This window comes from Crinia signifera, chromosome 3 (genome assembly GCF_055691185.1).
Source record: "Crinia signifera chromosome 3, ASM5569118v1, whole genome shotgun sequence".
In the NCBI taxonomy this organism is placed as follows: domain Eukaryota; kingdom Metazoa; phylum Chordata; class Amphibia; order Anura; family Myobatrachidae; genus Crinia; species Crinia signifera.
Window position 1 is genome coordinate 227998731 of NC_139219.1, and position 22132 is coordinate 228020862.

At 43.8% G+C, this 22132-nt stretch overlaps 1 protein-coding gene across 1 annotated transcript in view; it reads right to left on the reverse strand.

Moving 5' to 3' along the window:
• LOC146064270 (putative cation-transporting ATPase 13A4) overlaps nucleotides 1-22132 on the reverse strand; it is a 143069-nt gene that overhangs the window by 39894 nt on the left and 81043 nt on the right. The window contains exons 16-19 of the mRNA XM_083177554.1: nucleotides 20873-21029; nucleotides 15659-15776; nucleotides 9785-9909; nucleotides 825-994 (exon numbers count right to left, since the gene is read on the reverse strand). Of these exons, the coding sequence (XP_083033680.1) occupies nucleotides 825-994; nucleotides 9785-9909; nucleotides 15659-15776; nucleotides 20873-21029 (570 nt within the window). The remainder of the gene's footprint in view (nucleotides 1-824; nucleotides 995-9784; nucleotides 9910-15658; nucleotides 15777-20872; nucleotides 21030-22132) is intronic.

The following is a 22132-nucleotide window of genomic DNA, read 5'->3' on the forward strand; positions in this document are numbered from 1 at the left end:
CCTGGTGGGATTCAGCCCGTATTATAAAACGCCACATCTGCCTATATTTTAATCTTTAAAAACACACTCTTTAACTTTTCCTTTGTGTCACCATATTTGTATGTGTATGTTTTGATTTTAAAGTCTTATTTTGCTACGATAAGTTAACACCTCCTTATCCAAATCGTATTAATAAAGATAACAGGAGCTCCCACGTTTTTAGATAAACGTAAAAATATATTTTTCTCTTTCCACTGACATCCAACATCAAGTGTCTAATCCATTAACAACTTCTTTCCTCTTTCCTTTCTTTTTTGATAATTGACCTCCAGTTGGTGAGGATGGCCTCCCCGCTAATATTAATACATAAATATTAAGCGGTTCATTGCCCGCACATTGAAGGGCATTACCTCAATCTGTGTGCAGAATCCAAAAACCCCTGTTTTTATTTTTAGCTATAGTAGATCAGATCAGATCTCCCTCTCATTCACCAACGTATTTCGCCAGTATAGTGGCTTTTTCAAGGTGTTATTCAATGTGTTTTTATATGAACGTTATTGGCACCTCAATTTTATGAGCATATAATCAGCTAGCGCGTTATACACCCCCCCCCCCCCCCCCCCATTTTTCTCCCAGGGAGCTGCAAACTGGTCCGACTTGTCCTTAGGACACCTTAACTGTACTACTAACATCGGGATAACAAGGATATACAGTATCATTATTAAGTACACTAACTGAAAATACTAAACCTATTATTACTACCTTATTAGGAACTCATTCTTCCTGTGGAACACTCATTAATCCTTCTAATATATCTGATATAATTTAGAAAAATCTAAACATACCCTTGGTTTTGAAAGGTCTCTGTTGGTTTGGTTTTCTGACATAGATTTCCAAGTAAGTGATGCAGGTAAATCTTTCTCAGGTTCACAGGCCTCCAACATGATGATGTCACTGTTATCAGGAATCATCCCTGAAGTTTTCCCTACTGTCACAGCTGTTTGGAGGTTATCACCTGCAGCATTACGAGAAGAGATTTATGATAGTGGGTACAAGAAGTGACAGACTCTATTTGTACAGTATGAAGAGATTTCTACATTAGTAAAAGCACATTGAAACTTGTAATAACTGCATGGAAAGGTATGTAGGGTCATAAAGAGTAGGGCCTGACTGGGCGTGGTACAGGATATGGCCTAATCATGGCGTCATGGCCACATCCTCTGCACAAAACAGTGAGAAAAAAAGCTGGGTACTTGTGTATTATAGCGGCGCCCATCACATTGCATACCAAAAGGCATGCGATGGTATGCGATGCGATATCACGCGATGTTGTACAATGTCATACAATTTTAAAATTGTATGACATTGTATATGGCATACAATGCCATACAATGCGATGCATACCTCCCAACATGACCCTCTCCAGGAGGGACACATTGATCTGTTTCTGGACTTCTTCCTTAATTAATGATTGCCATCACCTGTGTTGAAGCACCTTTCTAATCAATTAACCTGTGTGAAACAGGTGATGGCAATCATATATTATCGGGAAAGTCCAGAAACAGAGCATTGTGTCCCTCCTGGAGAGGGTCATGTTGGGAGGTATGCGATGCGATTAAAAATTGTATAAGCACCCAAATGGGTGCTTACAATGTTAAATGCACCCCCACGCCACCCCCCCACTATAAACCTGAACCCGAAGCGTGGCGAGCACAGCGAGCCCGCGAGGGGCGGCGGTACGCGTCCTACGACCTTTTCATACCCCCACTATCATGGGCGTGGAGTTGAGAATATAAAGTGTGGCCAGCGCAGCGAGCCACAGAGCCCGAAGCGTGGCGAGCGCAGCTAGCCCCGCGAGGGGACGCGGATACCTGTGAAGCCCGCTCGCCACACTTTATATTCTCAACTCCACGCCGACATGGATAGTGGGGGTATGAAAAGGTCGTAGGACGCGTACATCCGCCGCTCGCCACGCTTCGGGTTCACGTTTATAGTGGGGGGGGGGGTGGCGTGGGGGTGCATTTAACATTGTAAGCACCCATTTGGGTGCTTATACAATTTTTCATCGTATAGGGGGCAAAAATCGCGTGTATGGCATGCTATGCGATTCGATAAAAACATCGTACGACCAACATCGGGGGCGCCGCTATAATACACAAGTACCAAAAGCTGTATTTACTTTGCTTTGAATTGCCACAGCTCACTGCACGAGTGTAACCTCCCTCCCTGCACATAAATCAAAAAGAGGAGACCAGTTCTCCTAGCAGCAGCATACTGTAGAGGCTCTTGTTCCAATGCTTCTAGAGACACCTCTCTGCAGCAGTTGTTTATTTATTGTCCCATAACAGTGGCCTTGTTCATTTATACCGTATTCTCACTGTCAGTGAAAAATACCCAGCTTTTCCCCCGCATTAAAATTCCAGGGACTGCAGGGACCGACTCTCGTTCTCATTGCAAGGCAAATTCCCGGGTGAAGAAGTTCTACCCGGTAATTTGCCTTTTAACACGGGTTTTTCTGTAGTGTGAACAGGTCAACCCATGTCTGTATACCCGGATCTCAAACACGGGTAAAAAGAAGGGTTTTACCCGTGTATGAGATTCGGGTATGCGACCCATTCACACTGCAGAAAAACCCGTGTTAAAAGGCAAATTCCTGGGTCAACATGATAGACCCGGGAATTTGCCTGCAGTGAGAACAGGGTATCACTGAAATATAGTAGTGTCTTAGTTCAGCGATTCTCAAACTGTGGGTCCTGACCTCAAAAGTGGGTCACAACCGTCTCAGCATGGAGTCACGACTCCATGTTGCTACCCATCAGGCTGAGGACTTTTCTAAGCTCAGTCAGCGATTCAAGGAGTCTGAAAAATCTGTTGCATTGTCTGTTATGTTAGACTCCTCCCATAATTGTGTGCCTCCACAATGCTGCCATGTGTGTGCTGTGTGCTGACCACACATGTTATGTGATGACCTTCTGCAGTAACTTGCTGGGGTCCTGTCATTATTTTTATTGTCTGATGGGGTCCCAGAGCAAAATAGTTTGTGGACCCCTGCCCTAGTTAATGTCATGCTCCATAGCAGTGTCCTTGTGTATTTTATAAACTATAGTAGTGCCCTAGTTCACATGATGTCACATTACAGGGCTGCCAGCAGTGTCATCAAAACGAAGGTGTGGTGGGTGCGGGTGACACCAAAATAGCAGCTCCTGCTCAGTGACAGGAGAAGGGTGTGGCACTCTAACCTTATGTGCAGTACCTGGCACCTGTCACGGTGTAGAAGCCAGCCCTGCAGCCATAGCACTCCCAGGAGGCAGCCAGCACCTCCCAGTCCCTCAGAGTGCTGAAAATGCAAATCAGGCCACGAGATCCCGTCACCTCCCAGTGATGCCATATCCCGTTTCCTAACGCATGCCTTCAGCAACCTTAAAAAACATAAATACATACAAGGTAGGCTCACAGCCGCTGTACTCCCTGCTCCTATGGTAGCTATGCCCTTGTCACCACCTATGACTCCCCCCCACTCTGTATCTGAAGATGAAGTCATGACCCTAATCTGGTGCCCCCCCTCTTTGACCCCCATCCCCTTGCACCGCCTCCATTTAAATCTCTTCTGCCTGTTCCTAAATTGTTCATCTCCTCAATTATCAGACACTGTCCCCTCTTCATTCAAGGCATACTATTTTTTCGCCCATTTTTTAAAATAGACCAACACTTAATCCTAACACTCTTTCCAACTACTGACCCATCTCTATATTTGCCTACAAACTCAATGCTTACATGAAAGTCAGAAATTATCTCCTTTTTGCCAAATCCAGGGGCCACTGCTCTCTGCTCATTTTCCTTGACCTTTCTACTGTTTTTGATACTGTGGACCACCCCATCCTCTTTCAGATGCCTCACTCACCCAGTCCATGTGACACTGCCCTAGCTTGGCTGTTCTCCAAAATCTCTGACCATTCATTCTGTGTCTCGACTCATGACTACACCTCCATGCACTTCCATTTACAGCTGGTGTCCCCCATTGCTCTGTTTCAGGACCTCTCCTCTTCTCACTCGATATGTCCTCTTTAGATCCACTTTTTTTACCTCCAATAACCTCTCTAAGCTGATGACGCTCAGATCTACCTTTCCTCCCCTGAACTCTCCCTCTCTCCTCACTCGCATTTCCACTGTCTCTCTGCTATACCTTCCTGAATGTTCCAGTATTTTGTTAAACTGAATATGTCTAAGCCAGAGCTGATCATCTTCTCACCCTCCTGCATAGATAACCGTAGTTCCCACAATTTCAATATTTATTGTTGGCACAACCATCTCAGCTAGCCCCAACGTGCGCTGTCTTAGAGTTATCCTTTTCTCATCCCTCTCCACATTCAACATTCCCTCTCACAGTCCTGCAATTATATCTCAAACATATTCCCAGGATCTCACCCTGGACGCTACTAAGATCCTTATCCACTACATGGTCCTCTCTAGATTTGGGTATTGTAACTTCCTTGTAACGTCTCCCTGACAAAGGCCTCAGCCGTTTGTTCTCCATGCTGCTGTGCAGCTCATTTTTCTTTCCAAACCTATTAAGTTTGCCTCCCCTCCCTTACAAGCCCAAAACTGGGTCCCCTGCAGAATCCAATTTAAGCTTCTCACACTCACAAAGCCTGCACCCATTCTTCTCCCATTTACATCTCTGATCTTATCTCCCTTCACACTGATCACCCACCCTTTTAGCAGTAAATCTACTAAAGCTTCTAAAATGAAAAGATGTGTTGTCCAAAGCAACCAATCAGATCGTGTCTATCATTTCTCTATTACATCCTACAAAATGATAGACATAATCCTATAGGATGCTATGGGCAAAATCACCTCTTCATTTTTAGATGCTTTAATAAATTGAACCCTTTTGGGCATATGCATTTTCATCCTTTTTTAGGGGTGAAATGACTGAAAAATGAAACTCATACAATTTCACCTGACTCACTGATCCATGTGTTTTTCACCTGTGAAAATGTGTTGCCTAGGTAAAAACATCTGAAAAGGGCAAATCAAAATTTTTCCTAAAAAAGGCAGTTGAATACCCCTATTAATATCATACTCCCACCCACCCACTTTGCTTCACAAATACATGCTGCCTCTACTGCCTACTAATTACTTCCTCCCATTCCCACCTTTTGCACTTGCTGCTAACTATCTCTGAAATGATATACCTCTCCATGGGGCCTTATTCTGGTTGGTGCGGTAATAACCGCGTGCGTTCGTGCCGCCAATGTTTTGTGTCTGCGCATGTGCAGAGGCGTCTCTGCGCATGTGCGAGCGGGGCGTACGGCGAAATCCCGCATGAAATGTGGACACTACGAACAGGGGGTGGAGAGGGGCGTGAAGGGCTATTTGGGCTCATTACCATATGCATATGCCCCGCGTTTCATGGGCGTTCCCATGCAAACGCTGGGCGTATGTATGGTAATGCAGTCGTGACGCACGTATAGGGGGCGGACATATGACATCGCCGGATGTCAGCTGCCCGCCCAGATCCCTGCTTTTGCACGGAAAAATGTCCGTGTGGTCTGAGGTTGCAGGAGCTGGTGGAACACTTGGTCCAGCATTCGATGGTCTGTGACCATCGAATGATGGGGGAGGTTCCCTGAGATGGAGGAGGCGTATTCCGTGAAAAATACACGTGCGGTCCGTTCGGCAAGCTTCTTACCGCATACGGACGGAGTTGGCGATCCGTATGGAAGGCGGGGTTTTGCACGCACGGTCCTCGCCGCATATTCGGATCCGGCCGCACTGATCAGAATAAGGGCCCATATCTAACTCTCCACCTCTCTACGGGTTCTCAAGACCCAATTCTTCACCAAACCTAGCCATCTCTCATCCTAACCCTCTGTTCCATGCTCACTGTCTACCCCATCCGTGTCACCCCTGTCAGTCTGCTCGGCCCCCCCAGGGCCCTCTATCCTCATGTGCTTTGGCTTCTCTAATACTATCATTTAATCCATATTCCCTTCAATTCCACCTAACTATAGGTTTCTGCCACTCTGTTAATTATTTGATTACTATGACCACTGATACATACCATGTACTTGTCATACATTGTCTTGTAATATAAGTCACTGTTTTAGTGTGTGCGCATTTGTTTATGCACTTTGCTAGGCACTTGTGGTGCCATATAAACAATTGAGAAGAAGAAGAAGCAGAAGAAGAAGAAGAAGAAGAAGTAGAAGAAGGACACTATTTAGCACTTTTCCAATTATATAAATATTGGTGAACTCAGGGCCCAATTCAGAGATGGACACAAATGCTCAGATGAGATCCTGTAAACAGCAATGTCGCAGCTGCTGGGATTCGTATTTATATGCATTTTAAACTTGTGTACAAAGATGCAACCACTGCACACACCTTGGCAGATAAGCTGCCTTCTTGTAACCATATGGTTATATCATATAGCTGTCAAAAGTAAAGGTGCCCATACACGGTACAATTATTGTATGCAATTTGGACTCGATTGCATTACATCGCAAAACATATGCAATGCGATGCAATCTAGTCCAAATTGCATACAATAATTGTACTGTATATGGGCACCTTGGATGTGTGGGAGTAACTGGAAGTGACCATGTCTGGAATTGCAGTCACAAGCAGTGACATGCACTGAGCACAGCGCAGGCGGCAGCTTTGCAGAGCAGAGAGCTGCTTCCCCTCTCTGTCACGGCTGTTGCCACCCTCCTCCCCCTGTCCAGTGAGCAGCAGCCGCACTCCCTCCCACTTCCTACAGTGTCCCGAATCCGGCTCCTCTGCATCTCTGGCATGCTCTCAGGGCCCCCTGAACCTCCTGTTGTTTCTGCTCTCAGCCTGGGTCCACATACGGGTAGGCACTCATTTAACTTTTTAATTTACACACACGTATGAAATATATATATATATATCTATATATTTTATATATAGATATATATATATATATATATATATATATATATATATATATAACTGCGGTATATTTGTGTCAGTATGTCATTTGCTGTCCGAGTGTCATCATCTGTGTATCGGAATCCATGTCTCTATATGTCAGTGTCCGTGTGTCAGAGTATGGCTTTGTGTCAGCGTCTGTGTGTTAGCTTGTAAGTGTCTGCGTGTGTCCACATCTGTGTGTCAAAGTATATACTGTATGTCATTGGCTGCCTGTTTGTCAGCATCTGTCTGCATGTCCATGTGTTAGTTTGTCGGTGTGTCAGAATTTGAGTGTCACCTTGTCAGCATCTGTGTGTCCTTGTGTCAGCGTCTTTCAGTGTGTCTCCTGTGTGCACATGTGCCCAGACCCCACACTCTATTGCTCCCTCTATCCCTCTCTCCACCTGCCCCCCCCCCCCCCCCCCCTCTCATCACAACTTATGGAAAATGTCACTACTACTGTGGGCATTGTGATTAAGATTGTGCTACTGTGTGGTGTAATATGAAATGTGGAATGCTTCTTGTGAAATCAAGCCATTTTTTGCTGTGTGCGCCAAAAGGTATATGAGGACGCAAATTAGTATTTTGCAGGAGGGCGCCAAACACCCTAGCACCGGCCCTGAGGAAAGAATGACACATGTGCAGTGGAAAGAAATCACTTCACTGCATCCAACATTGGCATTGCGTCCAGGGGCGTAGCTAAGGGTTCATGGGCCCTGGTGCGAAAGGTCAGCTTGGGGCCCCCCTACATACAACAAAATTAAAATCTCGGTCTGTTTATATTTTCACTACACCCATTACAGTTCATTGATGAATGGTTGCTCTGGGTTACTACAATGTGTACATTTTCTAGTTGTTATGCAATGAATTCTATGAGATTTTCCTCTTTTCAGCAGACGATACTACAACAGAGGAGACTTACGTGTAGGCGGCGGCGGCCAGTGAAACACACGCGAATACGCAGCGCGGCAGCGGCGACTGTCCTTCCTCTAACACCGCTCTATCTGCAGCATCAGGGGGAACCGGAGCCGCTGCAGCCAATCACAGCTCCGATACGGCCACCGTGTCCCGTCCCCAGCCGCAGGCAGCCAATAGGAAGGGGACCCCTTGCCGCGTGACGTCAGCGCGACGCACGCTGGCCGGGCCCACAAAGCACCACTGGGAACGGGTGCTGTTCGCTACCCTCTTCCAGGACGGCCGGACAGTGGCGGGGGTTGGGTCCCCCTGGCTCAGGGGCCCGGTCGCAGTTGCGACTGCTGCGACCCCTGTAGCTACGCCACTGATTGCGTCCATTTCTGAATCAAGCTCTCATTGTTGGTTTTGTTGTATCATACTTGCCTACTTTTGAAAAGTAGTTTCAGGGAGATTATAGATCACACTGTAGGGCATCGTGTGGAGTGCCATGGGGGGGGGGATGTACCACATTTTACCCAAAGGGCGTGTCTATCTCCACCCATGGGCGTGTCTACTGTCACTCAGGGGTGTGCCCTGCAGTGGCAGGTAAAATGTAAAGTACAAAGTGCAGTACTGGCTACACACACTGATACCTCAGCTACATGATGACAGACATGGTGCTTGGGCTGGGGCCACTCGCTGTGTCCCTTCCCACAGTACTACCAGCCTTCCTTTTAAACCCTGTCCCTGTTCGTTTTTAACTTGTGCATGCACAGTCCATATTGTGAAAGGAGGCGGCTTAGGGGATTTCTAGAGCTGCGCTTCAATTTGTAGGCCACCAGGGTACTCAGCCACACATCATAGTACATTATACACAGCACCCCCCTCCCATATTACACCCTGTACACACAGCACATTCTACAAAACACCATAATATATCACATGCAGCTTCCCCCCATATTACACCCATTACATATACACAGCACCCCCTCCCCCATATTACACCCTGTACAGTACACACAGCACATTGCACAAAACATTATAGTATATTACTGTACATGCAGATTCCCCCCCCCCCCCCCCATATTACACGTAATTACATATACACAGCACCCCCCCTCCCCCATATTACACCCTGCACAGTACACACAGCACATTGCACAAAACACTATAGTATATCACATGCAGCTTCCCCCCATATTACACCCATTTACATGTACACAGCACCCCCCCATATTACACCCTGTGCACAAAGCATAATGTACACAACACCATAATACATTACACACAGCTAGTACATGCAGCACATTGCACACAACATATTAAATTATACATAGCAGCCCCATATTACACCCAGTACACATACATAATACACCAGCCCCCATTTCCTCAGTGCACACAGCACTCAGCTGGCTGTGTTGTTTCTCATGTCAGGGACTTGCAGGGAACCAGCCATGTGGTGAGGGAGGGAGGCAGAGGCGGAGAGGCAGGAAGAGCTGGTCTGTGTAACACGGAGCTGAGTGTGGAGGCGGGCCCAGCCTCAGGGAAGCCCCGACTGCAGTGCCAGATGACCTGATGCACAGACTTCCGGTCTGTACGCACAGGAGCTGGTCACCGCTACCCATAACACCGCGGTGGCGGGCTGTGACTCCCCCACACAGGCCCCGCCCCAAGCCAGTACGGACGCGTGCATGCGCAGTCCGAATTTCCAGAAAATAATCCCAGAAACCGGGAGGTATGAGGGGCTTTGCGGGGCAGCGGGAGGGTCAAGCAAAAAGTGGGACCCTCCTGCTGAATGCGGGAGGGTTGGCAAGTATGTGTTGTATTAATAATGAGTTATTATTAAATTAATTTGTATATTTATATAATTGTTCGGAATCATAACATAAATCTAATTCTAACTCCTACCAGTCCAAACTACAGTTCTTATAATTAGTTACATGAAATATACAGTATGAATAAATATATACAGTACCTGTCACCATGACAGTTCTAATGTTTGCTTCATTGAGCTCCTGCAATACCAAATTTGTCTCTGTCTTAAGTCGATTTTCTAGGATCAGTAAACCTAGAAATGTGAGGTCACATTCAACTATTTCCCTATAAAAGTAAAAAGAAATGTAAAAAAAATAAAGAAAATGCAAGCAATAATTAGCAGTCACACATATAGGATATTTACATTCCATACATGATACCATAGCTGGATCCAAGGAGGGGCGACAGGACCAATTGTTCTGGGGCTCCCACACTCCCCCCCCCTGAATCACGCAAACCACTGGTACTGAAAGTGGAGAACAGCATGAGCCGGGTGTGTCTCTGATTTCCGCACTACACAGCCACAGCCAGCACTGCCTGCAAAAATGCTGCTGAAGTCACTGTCAGCCTCTCGTTGGATTTCACAGTCGCCACAAGGCTGCTGGGATTTTCTGTGAAGTTCAGGAGCTGAGAGTGAGGCGGCGCCAATCCACTAAGTCTCAGCATCTTCCTTTGCAGTAACAACAGTGGGTGACTGACTGGCATTGAGCTTTGAGCTGTGTGGCAGTGGACGTATCAGTTATTGTGAATTATTATATCAGCACTATACACTATTTTCCATTAGGTAACCAACTTTATTACCCTTTTTCAGTCCAAATTTTTGTTTTATAATTCAGTCTCGTTTAAATATTTAAATTAATTGTCTTTTTTTATTCCAAAAAAGGTCTACATTGAATGTTGAATGATGTTAATGGGAGGACTGGCTAGTGAGACAAAATAGGGAGGACTGGCTAGTGAGACAGAAGAGGGAGGACGGGCTAGAGAGACAGGAGAGGGAGGACTGGCTAGGTCAGCAATCAACAATAAAACAAGAGCATTTAAATTCTATAAAATTAACTTAAATGAGGAGGCGTTCAACAAATACAAAGAATCAAACAAAACTTTTAAAGGGGTAATCAAAGTAGCTAAAAGGGATTATGAAAAGAGCATAGCCAGTGAAAGCAAAACAAACCCCAAGAAGTTTTTCAAATACATAAATAGTAAGCGGCTAATTAAGGAGAACATAGGCTCATTAACCAATATCAATGGAAAAAGTTTTACGGAGGATAGGGGAAAAGCAGAACTGTTAAATGAGTTCTTCTCATCAGTGTTTACTAAGGGAGAGCAGACAGTGGAACGCACACGTACCACAAATGGGACAAACAAGCCAATCACAATATTGATTTCACGACCGAGGAAATAATATTGAGATTCAGCAAAATCAAAACAAACAAATCACCAGGGCCAGATGGGATTCATCCTAGGGTACTAATGGAATTAAGGGAGGAACTAGCGACCCCTCTACATTACATCTTTGATAATTCACTATCATCAGGTAAGGTACCAAAAGACTGGAGAATAGCTGAGGTAGTGACAATATTCAAAAAAGGAAAAAGGGAGGATCCAGCTAATTACAGACATGTGAGTTTAACATCAATAGTGGGTAAACTATTTGAAGGATTTTTAAGGGACGGTATCCAGGAATATTTAGACCTTCATAGCTTACTCAGTATTAACCAGCATGGGTTTGTGAAAAATCATTCATGCCAAACTAATTTACTAGGTTTCTATGAGGAGGTTAGCAAAAACCTTGATAATGGAAACGCTGTAGATGTGATTTTCCTAGATTTTGCTAAAGCTTTTGATACAGTACCACACTAGAGGTTGGTAAATAAAATGGAGGACCTGGGATTAGGGGAAAATATCTGCAGATGGGTAGGGAACTGGCTGTGTAATAGAGAACAAAGAGTGGTTGTGAACAGTGCTGTATTAAATATGATACCAATACTAAGTAGAGTGCCACAGTGTTCAGTCCTGGGGCCCATTTTGTTTAACATTTTTATTAACGATATTGGGACGGGGTTGCTCAGCAATATATCCATCTTTGCAGATGACACAAAACTGAGCAAAGTTATTAAATCATGAGAAGATGTCACCACGCTTCAAAATTATCTTGACAATCTAGACGAGTGGGCAAAAAAGTGGAAGATGAGGTTCAATGTGGATAAATGCAAGGTTATGCACCTTGGAAGACATAACCAGTGTGCTAGTTATAACCTAAGCTGGGAGGAATTGGGTAATTCAGTACTTGAAAAGGATCTAGGAGTCCAAATAGACAACAAACTGGGGTGTAGTGCTCAGTGTCACATAGCAACAAAAAAGGCCAAAACAATTCTAGCATGTATTATGTAACTATGATAGACAGGGCTATTTTTGTACAGGCTCTAGCAGGAACTGTGGCCCTTATTCTAGCTCACTCTTTCTGACAAAATATTTCTTAGATGGACAAAACCATGTGCACTGCAGGTGAGGCAGAAGTAAAACCCCACCCAAATCTAATTATCTCTGCACAAGTAACACCTGCCTCACCTGCAGTGCTCATGGTTTTGTCCATCTAAGAAATCTTTTGTCAGAAAGAGTGAGCTAGAATAAGGGCCACAGTTCCTGCTGGAGCCTGCACAAAAATAGCCCTGATGATAGAAGATGGAGGACTGGCTGGAGAAACAGGAGAGGGAGGACTGGCTAGTGAGACAGAAGAGGGAGGACTGGCTGGAGAGACAGAAGAGGGAGGACTGGCTGGAGAGACAGAAGAGGGAGGACTGGCTGGAGAGACAGAAGAGGAAGGACTGGCTGGAGAGACAGAAGAGGGAGGACTGGCTGGTGAGACAGAAGAGGGAGGACTGGCTGGGGAGACAGAAGAGGGAGCACAGTCTATTTTGCCTCCTGATCCAAGTATGCAAGGAGCTTCAAACGCTCCTTGCACAGTTGGATCAGGATGACACATTATAAACTGCTTAAAAAAATTGAGATGCCATTGGCAAATGAAGCTATATACAGCACATCAAGGGTCAGATGCACTAAGCTTCAAAAGTGATAAAAAGTGATAAAATAGAGAGTGATAAACAACCAAACAATCAACTCCTGTCTGACATTTTTCAAACACAGTCTGTGACATGGCAGGTAGGAACTGATTGGCTGGTGGTTTATTATCACTCTCCATTTTATCACTTTTGAACCTTAGTGCATCTGTCCGTAAATCAGAACGTTTAGCAATGTAGCAAGGGAATTCATGTTTGGCGGAGAGTGGACATTTGGCTGGGCAGTGGGCGGCATTTGAATGTTACATGTACACAAAGCCTGAATCAGGCCCCACGTTACCTTTGTTATTCAGCTCGCAGTGACCATTTCAGAACAGAGGGATTGACAGGAAGGGACCGTTTCCAGGAAGTAATGGTGAGTGGCAGCAAAAAGAGCATGCACAGCTGTTTTTAGGGCATGTATCTACCTCCATCTGCTATCATGTATGTAGAGGAACATGGCACAGGGTTGCCTACCCTCCCAGTATAGCCGGGAGTCTCCCAAAAATCGGGTTCCCCTCCCGGCCCCCCGGAAAGGAGGGCAACCCTCCCGGAATCAGGGGACCCCACTGCGCCCCCGATCGCAGCATTTAAATGCCGCAATCCGTGGGTCTCAGAGAAGGGGGCAGAGCTAAAATGTCACATTTGCCTCATTTTAGCCCCGCCCCTCCACAAAGATCCATGAATTAGGCTATTTTACATCCTGGGGACGGGGCTTAATGACGTCAAGGTCAAGCCTCGCCCCCCGAACGGCTGCTGAAAGTCTCCTTTCCAGGCTAGAGGAGAATCTAAAAGTCGGCAACCCTGACTTGGCATCTGCATCATTACTGCCGCAGCCAGACTTCATCACCATAGACTCACATGGGAAGTCAATGTTCCTTGATATTAGGTCCATGCTATGTAGATTACTGTATGTGTAAGCAGGAGCTAATGTTCTTTCCTGGGTAGCAGCTTCACTTGATTAGCAAGACCATATCATATCACAATTGCGTAGGCTTTTCTGTTCAAATCTGAACCAGGCGCAGTGTGTACAGGTTTTAGATTACACATCTTATTCTGCTCTGAATTATTATAAACAAATGGCATTGAAATTGTACTTCTAAATTATGCTAATATTGGAGAAGCCACCTAATGTCATCACTGTCACCTGTTCCCAAGCCTACTCCTGTGAGCACCAATATATACAAGTAATAAAAACAACTTTAAAAAATAGACAAACGCAACTGGTTTAAAAGAAATGTAATAAAAAATCAGCTTCTGTCATTTATCGAACACAGCCTTTAAAATTAAAGAAGCTATATGGTTCTCTCTATCTTGTTTCTCTCCAAGATTTGATAAATCTCCCCTGTAGCTAGGTTATTGAAATTTATGCTATCCATAGCCAAATGCCAAAGTGAGAATAGAAAATCATTGTCCACTATACAAATGTAAGCATGTTCAGCTGTGCTGTGAAGTGTGCCCATGTAATATGATGTGCACGTGTGCATGCACGCACCGCCATAGGAAATAATGGGGCTGTGGGCTTATTGCAACCAGACCCTCTTAGGCCAGTATTCAATGAGAAAAATTTGCCTTGTTTTATGGCGAGTTTGTGCTGTTTTCGCGTTGGAAGGAGCATTTTGCTCTCCAAAAGTGAACCACCCTATTCAATGTTATATTTTCACCGTCTTTTTAAGTGATTTTCGCCATGTCTCTCCGTGTAGCAATTCTCCATCTTTTCATGGAGAACTGGAATGTGAACTTTTAAACTAAAAGGTTTTTTTTTTAATTTTGGTGTGAAAAAATCAGGATTTTTTTTCTGTGAAGGGGCATGTTATTTTTATTCATGTGCTTATAGCACATGAATATATATTTAATTTAAAAAATATATATATATATATATATATATATTATTTTTTTTTTTTACACAGAGCAGCCAGTAGGGGGGCCGGAGCTCTCGAGCCGCTCATTAGATATTCATATATTCACTGCACCCGATCATTACATATGCACGATCGGGTGCAGTGAATACTGGGTCCCCCGCTGGCTATAGGGGGGGGCAGCTTGTGCTGCCTGGGTCCCGGGAAGCCCTCCTCCCCTTCACATATGTTCTGGGGCAGCCAGGGAGACTTTAATCTCCCTGGCTGCCACCGTCCCCCGGCTCCCTGCCAGCTCCCTGCCGCGGACACTCGTCCGCTGCAGGGGTTAAGACTCACCGCGAGTGGCGGCGAGTCTTAACCACATTGAATAGTGGGAGCAGGAGTGGCAGCGAGCCCTCCGGAACAGGGCGAGTGCATGGCGAGAGAAAAAATCTCTCGCCATGCACGGAGAATTTTTCTCATTGAATACTGCCCTTAGTCACACCTGGGGTACGGCACATTATGTGGGAAGCGGGCTTGTCTACGAAGTAATGCCGCTATCACAAGACTCTGCCCCTGTTTTCATCACTGTGGGGAGCATGGCCAGTGCTCTGTTAGCTGCTGGCCATGCCCCCTGTGCATAAGGTCTGTTCCATGCTGCACTGCTAAACAGAGCAGCACTGACAGAGGGGAGTCCCAATTTACATCCCCAGCCCACTATCCCCTTAGGACACAGACGACCGCAGGTAGGATATGGGATAGTTCCAAAATAAAAGGACTGTCCCATGAAAATTGGGACTGTTGGGAGGTATGCATTGTCACTTTTACTGCAGCAGGGCAATTATGATACCCCCTTGGACCAGGTAAGTGGTATTAAAGGCCCAACTCTTGTCTGGAGTTAATGTGGGGTGCCTCCCTGCACTGTAACAATAGATACAGCTAGATTAATGTCACCACACACAGTCATTGAGAAGGATTTCCGGCATGAAAATTTATATTATGCAACTAATAGAACAGGACCAGAATATAATAACACTCTCAGCCGCATAACAGCACATAACAGGCAAGCGTTTACACTGCAGTCTTGGAAAGACAATGCCAGTTTTATCTTAGGAGTTTAAAAATGTACATAACTTTTACCTGTCTGTGTCTAGCGAATTTGGAAGTCCATCGTCCTTCAATGATCGATATGCCAATCCAATAACTCGGAAACCTTGCTTTGTGTAGAACTCAAGCTCCTTGGAAAAATCATGTGGAACTAATCAAGAAACATAAAAGGTTTATGTCTTAATTAAGTGAAAAAATGTAGGAAAGCTACAGTAAGTTGGTTGCCAGTCTTGAAAAAAAAAAAAAAAAGCAAAATGATCTATTTATAATCCCATTGTAACAGAAAAACGGGAGTGCTCAAACAGATGACAAAACATCAGTAGATATCGTGGGTAGAATGGGCACTCACCAAAGCAAGAAAGGTCTCAAATGATAATTTTATTGCATCAAATAAATCAATCTGACGTAACATAACGTTTTGGTCTGGTATAGACCATCAACAGGAAATTGTACAACCTTATAATGAATATCATCAGACAGTCATCCTTCCTCCTGAGAGGATACATCTGTACTGCCCCACCGGGTCAGCTTATATACCCAGTGACAGGAAGTGACATCATCACACCCTGTCATTCCATATTAGCTAGCATAGCAACTGATAAACCAAAATTAGCAACACCAAATTGATAAGAGGAATACCCAAATTACAGGGCTATCACCCCAAATAAAATAAAGAAGTCACAATGCAGCAGAAGATACTAATATAGCATTACTCGCCACCGTCACCATAAGATAGGAAGTGCACAATGCGTTCCAGACGGTCAGGCGGAAGTGACGTGTACGTTCCACCTGCCGTCAGACGGCAGGGGAGCACTGATGGTGTAAAGCACAACCAATATAAAATACGAGTCAAGTTTGTTACGCTATACGCCGCCGCCGCCCTATGACCAGAATTGCGTACCGCAATGTGTTCCAACTAGTCCGGCAGAAGTGACGTATACGTTCCACCTCCTGTCAGGGGAGCACTAATTATGTAGCACACGGCTTTAGAAACATACAAAGGAATTGTAGCTTGCCTTCCAACATCATCGGCGGCCATTGTGGAATGCGTTCCACAGACTAATATAAAAAGGTATAATAAGTAGACCCGGGTGGCAGAACTCACTATGGCCTAAAATACACTCTAAACAAATGACTAATTATATACATATAGCAAGATCCAATCCATGGTTATTAATACACCATGTTGACAATATAACAGCATATCACTATACCGGACAAGTCAATTGTCAGAATGGACTATATTTATCTTATCTAATTGTAAACAAAATACATTTTTATAGCATAACATTTTTAAGTTTATACAAGTTAAAAAAAAAAAAAAGAATGAATAGATGGATGTAACAATCATCATAATGCTATAACAGCTACAACATGTGACAACACATATAGTGAACATATACTGTATAAAAACAAGAAAAATTATCTGCAATATATATATATATATATATATATATTATATTGCACCATGAAGCGCCTTCTCTCTGCCCTCTTCTAGATATATATATATATATATATATATACACATAATGAGAAATAAAAAACAAAAAATAAAAAATAAATAAACATAATACGAACAGCCCAGTGACACCCAATCCAACCTCAAAAATAAATAAAAAATCCAAAATCAAACAATGTACAGTACAACACAACAGAAAAAATGAAGTAAAAGGGAAAAGGGAAGACGGTAATGCCATCATTTCAAAAAGATGGACAAAGGGTTATATTCGTTCAGTCCTCTTGGAGACAGCGTATCCAGATCAAAAATCCATCTAGCTTCTTTTTTCTTGAGCATGAAACAGCGATCCCCTCCCCTCAAAAGGTAACGGAATATGATCTATGAGCATACAACGGAGGCTAGCAACACTATGACCAAGTTTGGCAAAGTGCTTAGCAACTGGTTTGTCAGATACTTTAGATGTAATATCTGCTGGCTGGTTTGGCCTGGGGCTGGTTCTTAAAATACGGGGGACCCTAGTCATTTTGTCCCCCGTATTTTGGGAACCAGCCCCGGACCTGGTGCCTGGGGCTGGTTGTTAAAAATCGGGGAACCCCTATTTGTCGGATTCCCTGATTTTTAATTAGCGGCCCGGCTCTTTCAGCCTGGTGCTGGTTACAGCTGTGGGGGGGACCCCACGCTGTTTTTAAAAAAAATATATATTTTTTTTTCTATTTTTTTTTACACTAAAGCCTTCACGGATCTGACTGATCCGTGCAGGCTGAAAGCAAATACGACAGGAAAATAAGGTGTAAGGCCGTATTTTCGTGGCTGTTTCACACCAATTAGCAGCCGTATTTTCAATACGGCTACTTAGTAAATCAGGAACCACCATTCTTTTGAATGGTGATTCCTGTCATATTCTATCGATTATGTAGACATTCGTATTTGTAAATACAAATACGAATGTCCCATCATTAAGAATACGAAAATACTTTTTTTGACATAGTAAATGCCAAAAATACGTATACACCCCAAAAAATAGTATTTTGTATGAAAATACGATTTTTTTCCACAAATTTTTTTTTGTAAATTTTCCCCTTAATGAGATGCGAAAATGTGACTTTTGCGATATTTTCGCCAAAAACAGTTGAAATCGCACTTTTTCCCGAATTCGCATATTTAATGAGATGTAAAAAACGGGAAAAACTGAAGATTTTGCCGCGAAATCGCACTTTCTAAAAGTGCGATTTTGCTCGCGCCGGAACTAGTATCCAGATGTTTTCCCATTGAAAAGTATACAATTCGCATATTTAATAAGATGCGAATTTGAGAGAGGCTGTTAGCTGCGCCGGAGAAAGACGGTTCAGCCCCCTGTCCGTGCGGGGTGAGCCGGTTGTGGAGCAGACAGACCAGCGCTGGATCCTGGGTTGGTAAGTATATTGGTGTAAAAGTGAGGTGTATGTATGTGTGTAAAATAAAGTCTTACAGTACTTTTCTGTGTGTGTGTCTTTTCTTTTAACATTCTTTTTACAGGTGGACTACAAGTCCCAGCGGGCCCATTAATGCCCCGCATGCTGGGACTTGTGGTTCTCCAAGTCCCAGCATGTGGGGGAGGTCTGCTGGCACTTGTAGTTCTCCTGCATAAAGCAATGTTATGTTTGTGAGATTTAACCCCATCAGGCCGGCGTCCACTGGGCACGGACGCCGGTGACAGCCACGGTGATCATGTTTCGGCCGGGGGACCGTATGTAAAAAGTGTCCCCCGGGTGTGGCATTACACCGCGGCCTGTTGGAGACCGGTGCTGGTTTCAAAATACGGGGGACCCCCAGATTTTTTGTCCCCCAGATTTTTGGAACCAGGACCGGTCCAAGAGTCCGGGGCTGGTTTCAGAAATACGGGGGACCCCTATGTTTTTTGTCCCCCGTATCTTTGAAACCAGGTCCGGCTCAATGAGCCCAGGGCTGGTTATGCTCAGGAGGGGGATCCCACGCCATTTTTATTTTTTTTTTACAAACACAAAATTGCACATAAGCTCAAATTCGCACATTTTCATGCCTAAATTTTGCACATTTTCATGCCTAAAATTCACACATTATCGCACTTAATCGCACTTTTCTTTCTGGAACACGCACCTCATTAAATATGCGAATCCGCGGCAAAAATGCGATTTTGAAAAAGTGCGATAATGGGCGATATTGAAAGTGCGAAAAAATCCCATCCTATTAAATGTCACCCTCTATATTCACTATATGAGTTGTCACATGTTGTAGCTGTTATAGCATTATGATGATTGTTACATCATCTATTCATTCTTTCATCAATTCTTGCTGTATGAGGCATTCTATGTTTAGTTTAATATATTATGACATATAAGTGTTTTTATCTCTTGTCTTACTATACATAGATATCAGTTGTCATCTATTGGATTCTTTAGATCTTATCTCCTGGAGAGAATATGAAAACTAATAACACACATATGCACATTTTATTAATAATAATTTTAAAAAAATAATAATATGAGAAAATTCTTAAACTCTTAAAAAAATTGTATAAACTTAAACATTTTATACTATACAAATGGATTTTGTTGACAATTAGATAAGATAAAGTTTCATTCTGACAATTGACTTGTCTGGTATATTGATATGCTGTTATATTGTCAACATAGTGCAGTGGTTCCCAAACTGTGTGCCGTGGCTCCCTGGGGTGCCTCGGGACACATGCAGGGGTGCCCTGGGTTGGTGGTCCAGGACCAACTCAGATCATGAATGGTTAGTTATTTATGAGCAAAACCAGTGCTGGTGGCTGCCAATAATAAAATGTGTACAAACAGAAGCAAATCCTGCACTTTACCACATAACTGATCCTTAGAATGGCATATAAACCCAATCTAATTAATTATTTTTTTGGCCTAGGGGTGCCGTGAAAAAATTCTGATACTCTAGGGTGCCGTGATTCAAAAAAGATTGGGAACCCCTGACATAGTGTATTAATAACTATGGATTGGATTTTGTATATAGTTAGTTTTTTGTTTAGAACTGTTTAGAACTGCGGCCCTCCAGATGTTGTGAAACTACAAATACCAGCATGCCTTGCCACAGTTTTGCTATAAGGGAGTGTTAAAACTGTGGCAAGGCATGCTGGGATTTGTCTGGAGACATCTGGAGGGCCGCAGTTTGAGGACCCATGGTTTAGAGTGTATTTTAGGCCATAGTGAGTTCTGCCATCTGGGTCTACTTATTATACATTTCCATATTAGTCTGTGGAACGCATTCCACAATGGCCGCCGATGATGATGCTACTGATAGTGGGGGTATGAAAAGGTCGGTGGATGTTGCCGCCGCCCCTCACGGGGCGCGCTGCACCTGCCACGCTTCAGGATGGCGTGGATACTGGGGGATACAGCTCATTGTAAGCACTCATCACATCTCATGGAATGGGTGCTTGTACAATTAAAAATCGAATTGCATCGCATCGCATGCATAACATGCCGCAATATTCCAGTGGGATGCAATTCGATGAGATTTTTAGGAGCCCATACGATGGAAATCCTGGGCGCAGTTCTAAGAAACAAGTACCATTTATTTATATGGCACCACAAGGGTTCCACAGAGCCAGACAATACATAATTGAGCAAAAAAACTAAACAAGAAAATAGTGATTTACAGTACAAATGCAAATAAGGACAAGTACATTGTAAATAAAAGACAGTTGCAGCAGCGGACACTGAGGCAATTATAACAGTGGCAGAGATATATTCTTAGAAAAGCACATGAGGATAGAGGGCCCTGCTCGTTACATTTACCTGTTTCAGGCTTACAGTAACGGATGACCATTTCTGGTGCTCCTTTCATGAACAATGTCAGGTTACTGTCACCAATAACCTGAGTGATCACAGACATACGCTGTAAAGTGGAGGAGAAGGGGAACTGATGCAAAATGACAACTCCTTCCACTGGCACCTAAATGATAAAAAGATATTAGACTAACAATACCACAGAAGAAGCCTGTTACAATGATCAGTGACTTCCTGCCAACCTCATACAACACTTCTATACGATTTATACAAAGTCAACTATTTTGGTATGTAAATTAGATTAAGAAATCACTTACAATCTTTAAAGTTTACAACACAGATTAGAATTGTGTTGGTAAATACCAGACGGAGCAAGTACTAAACGTTAACGTCTTATCTTATTGCATTGTTCTGGTAAGTATTCACCATACACAGAGACTCCTGGCTATGGAAGTAGTGAAACTGTGAAAATTCACTCTTGTCCAGATTGTGAGTAGTGCATTGCTTTTGCTATGGTAGTTAAATTGTAGGGACCATGAGCCAATCTGAGCTTGTCACATTACCACCTTGTCTGCTTGCAATATCTAGCAGTTTAACAGGTTGAGATAAGAAAAAGTGGAGCTCCAGAAGAAGCCAAACCGAAAGACATCACAGAATAAAGAAGAGGCAGTATGATCAAGAGAGAAGATTCCAGAGAACAAGCTACAGTATAAGCTGCCATAGAGGTGAAGACTTGGCGAAGGACTTCTGGGATTCTGGAAAGTGCTGCGCAAGAGGGCAAAAGAAACAGATCTTCCCTGTACTGTACATGTAAATTTACTTAAATGGGAGTTCTAGTCCTGAGAAGTCAAGAGGGCAAAAGAAACAGATCTTCCCTGTACTGTACATGTAAATTTACTTAAATGGGAGTTCTAGTCCTGTGACATCCCATTTTTATGGGATGGCCCTGCGTCTTGCCCGGGGCCGACAGTGTTTCGCAGTGGGGGGTGGCAGTTCGAAGTCCCCCTGCTTAGCATAGCAGCATGGAATAGAAGCTGTGCGCATGCATGCAGTGTCTATTCACTGCAGCGAGGTGATGAAGGCAGTGGCACAGCAGTGCCGTGGACATAGGCCATTGTCTAATAAATGTGCACAGTTGAGAATGGCCAGCAGTCATAGTACTGTATACACAGTGGGGTTATGGCCTGCTGTCAAAGTACTTGTATGCACAGTGAGGTACAGCAGAAAACAGAAGAGGTTTTTATTGATTTTTTTACTTTTTATAATTTT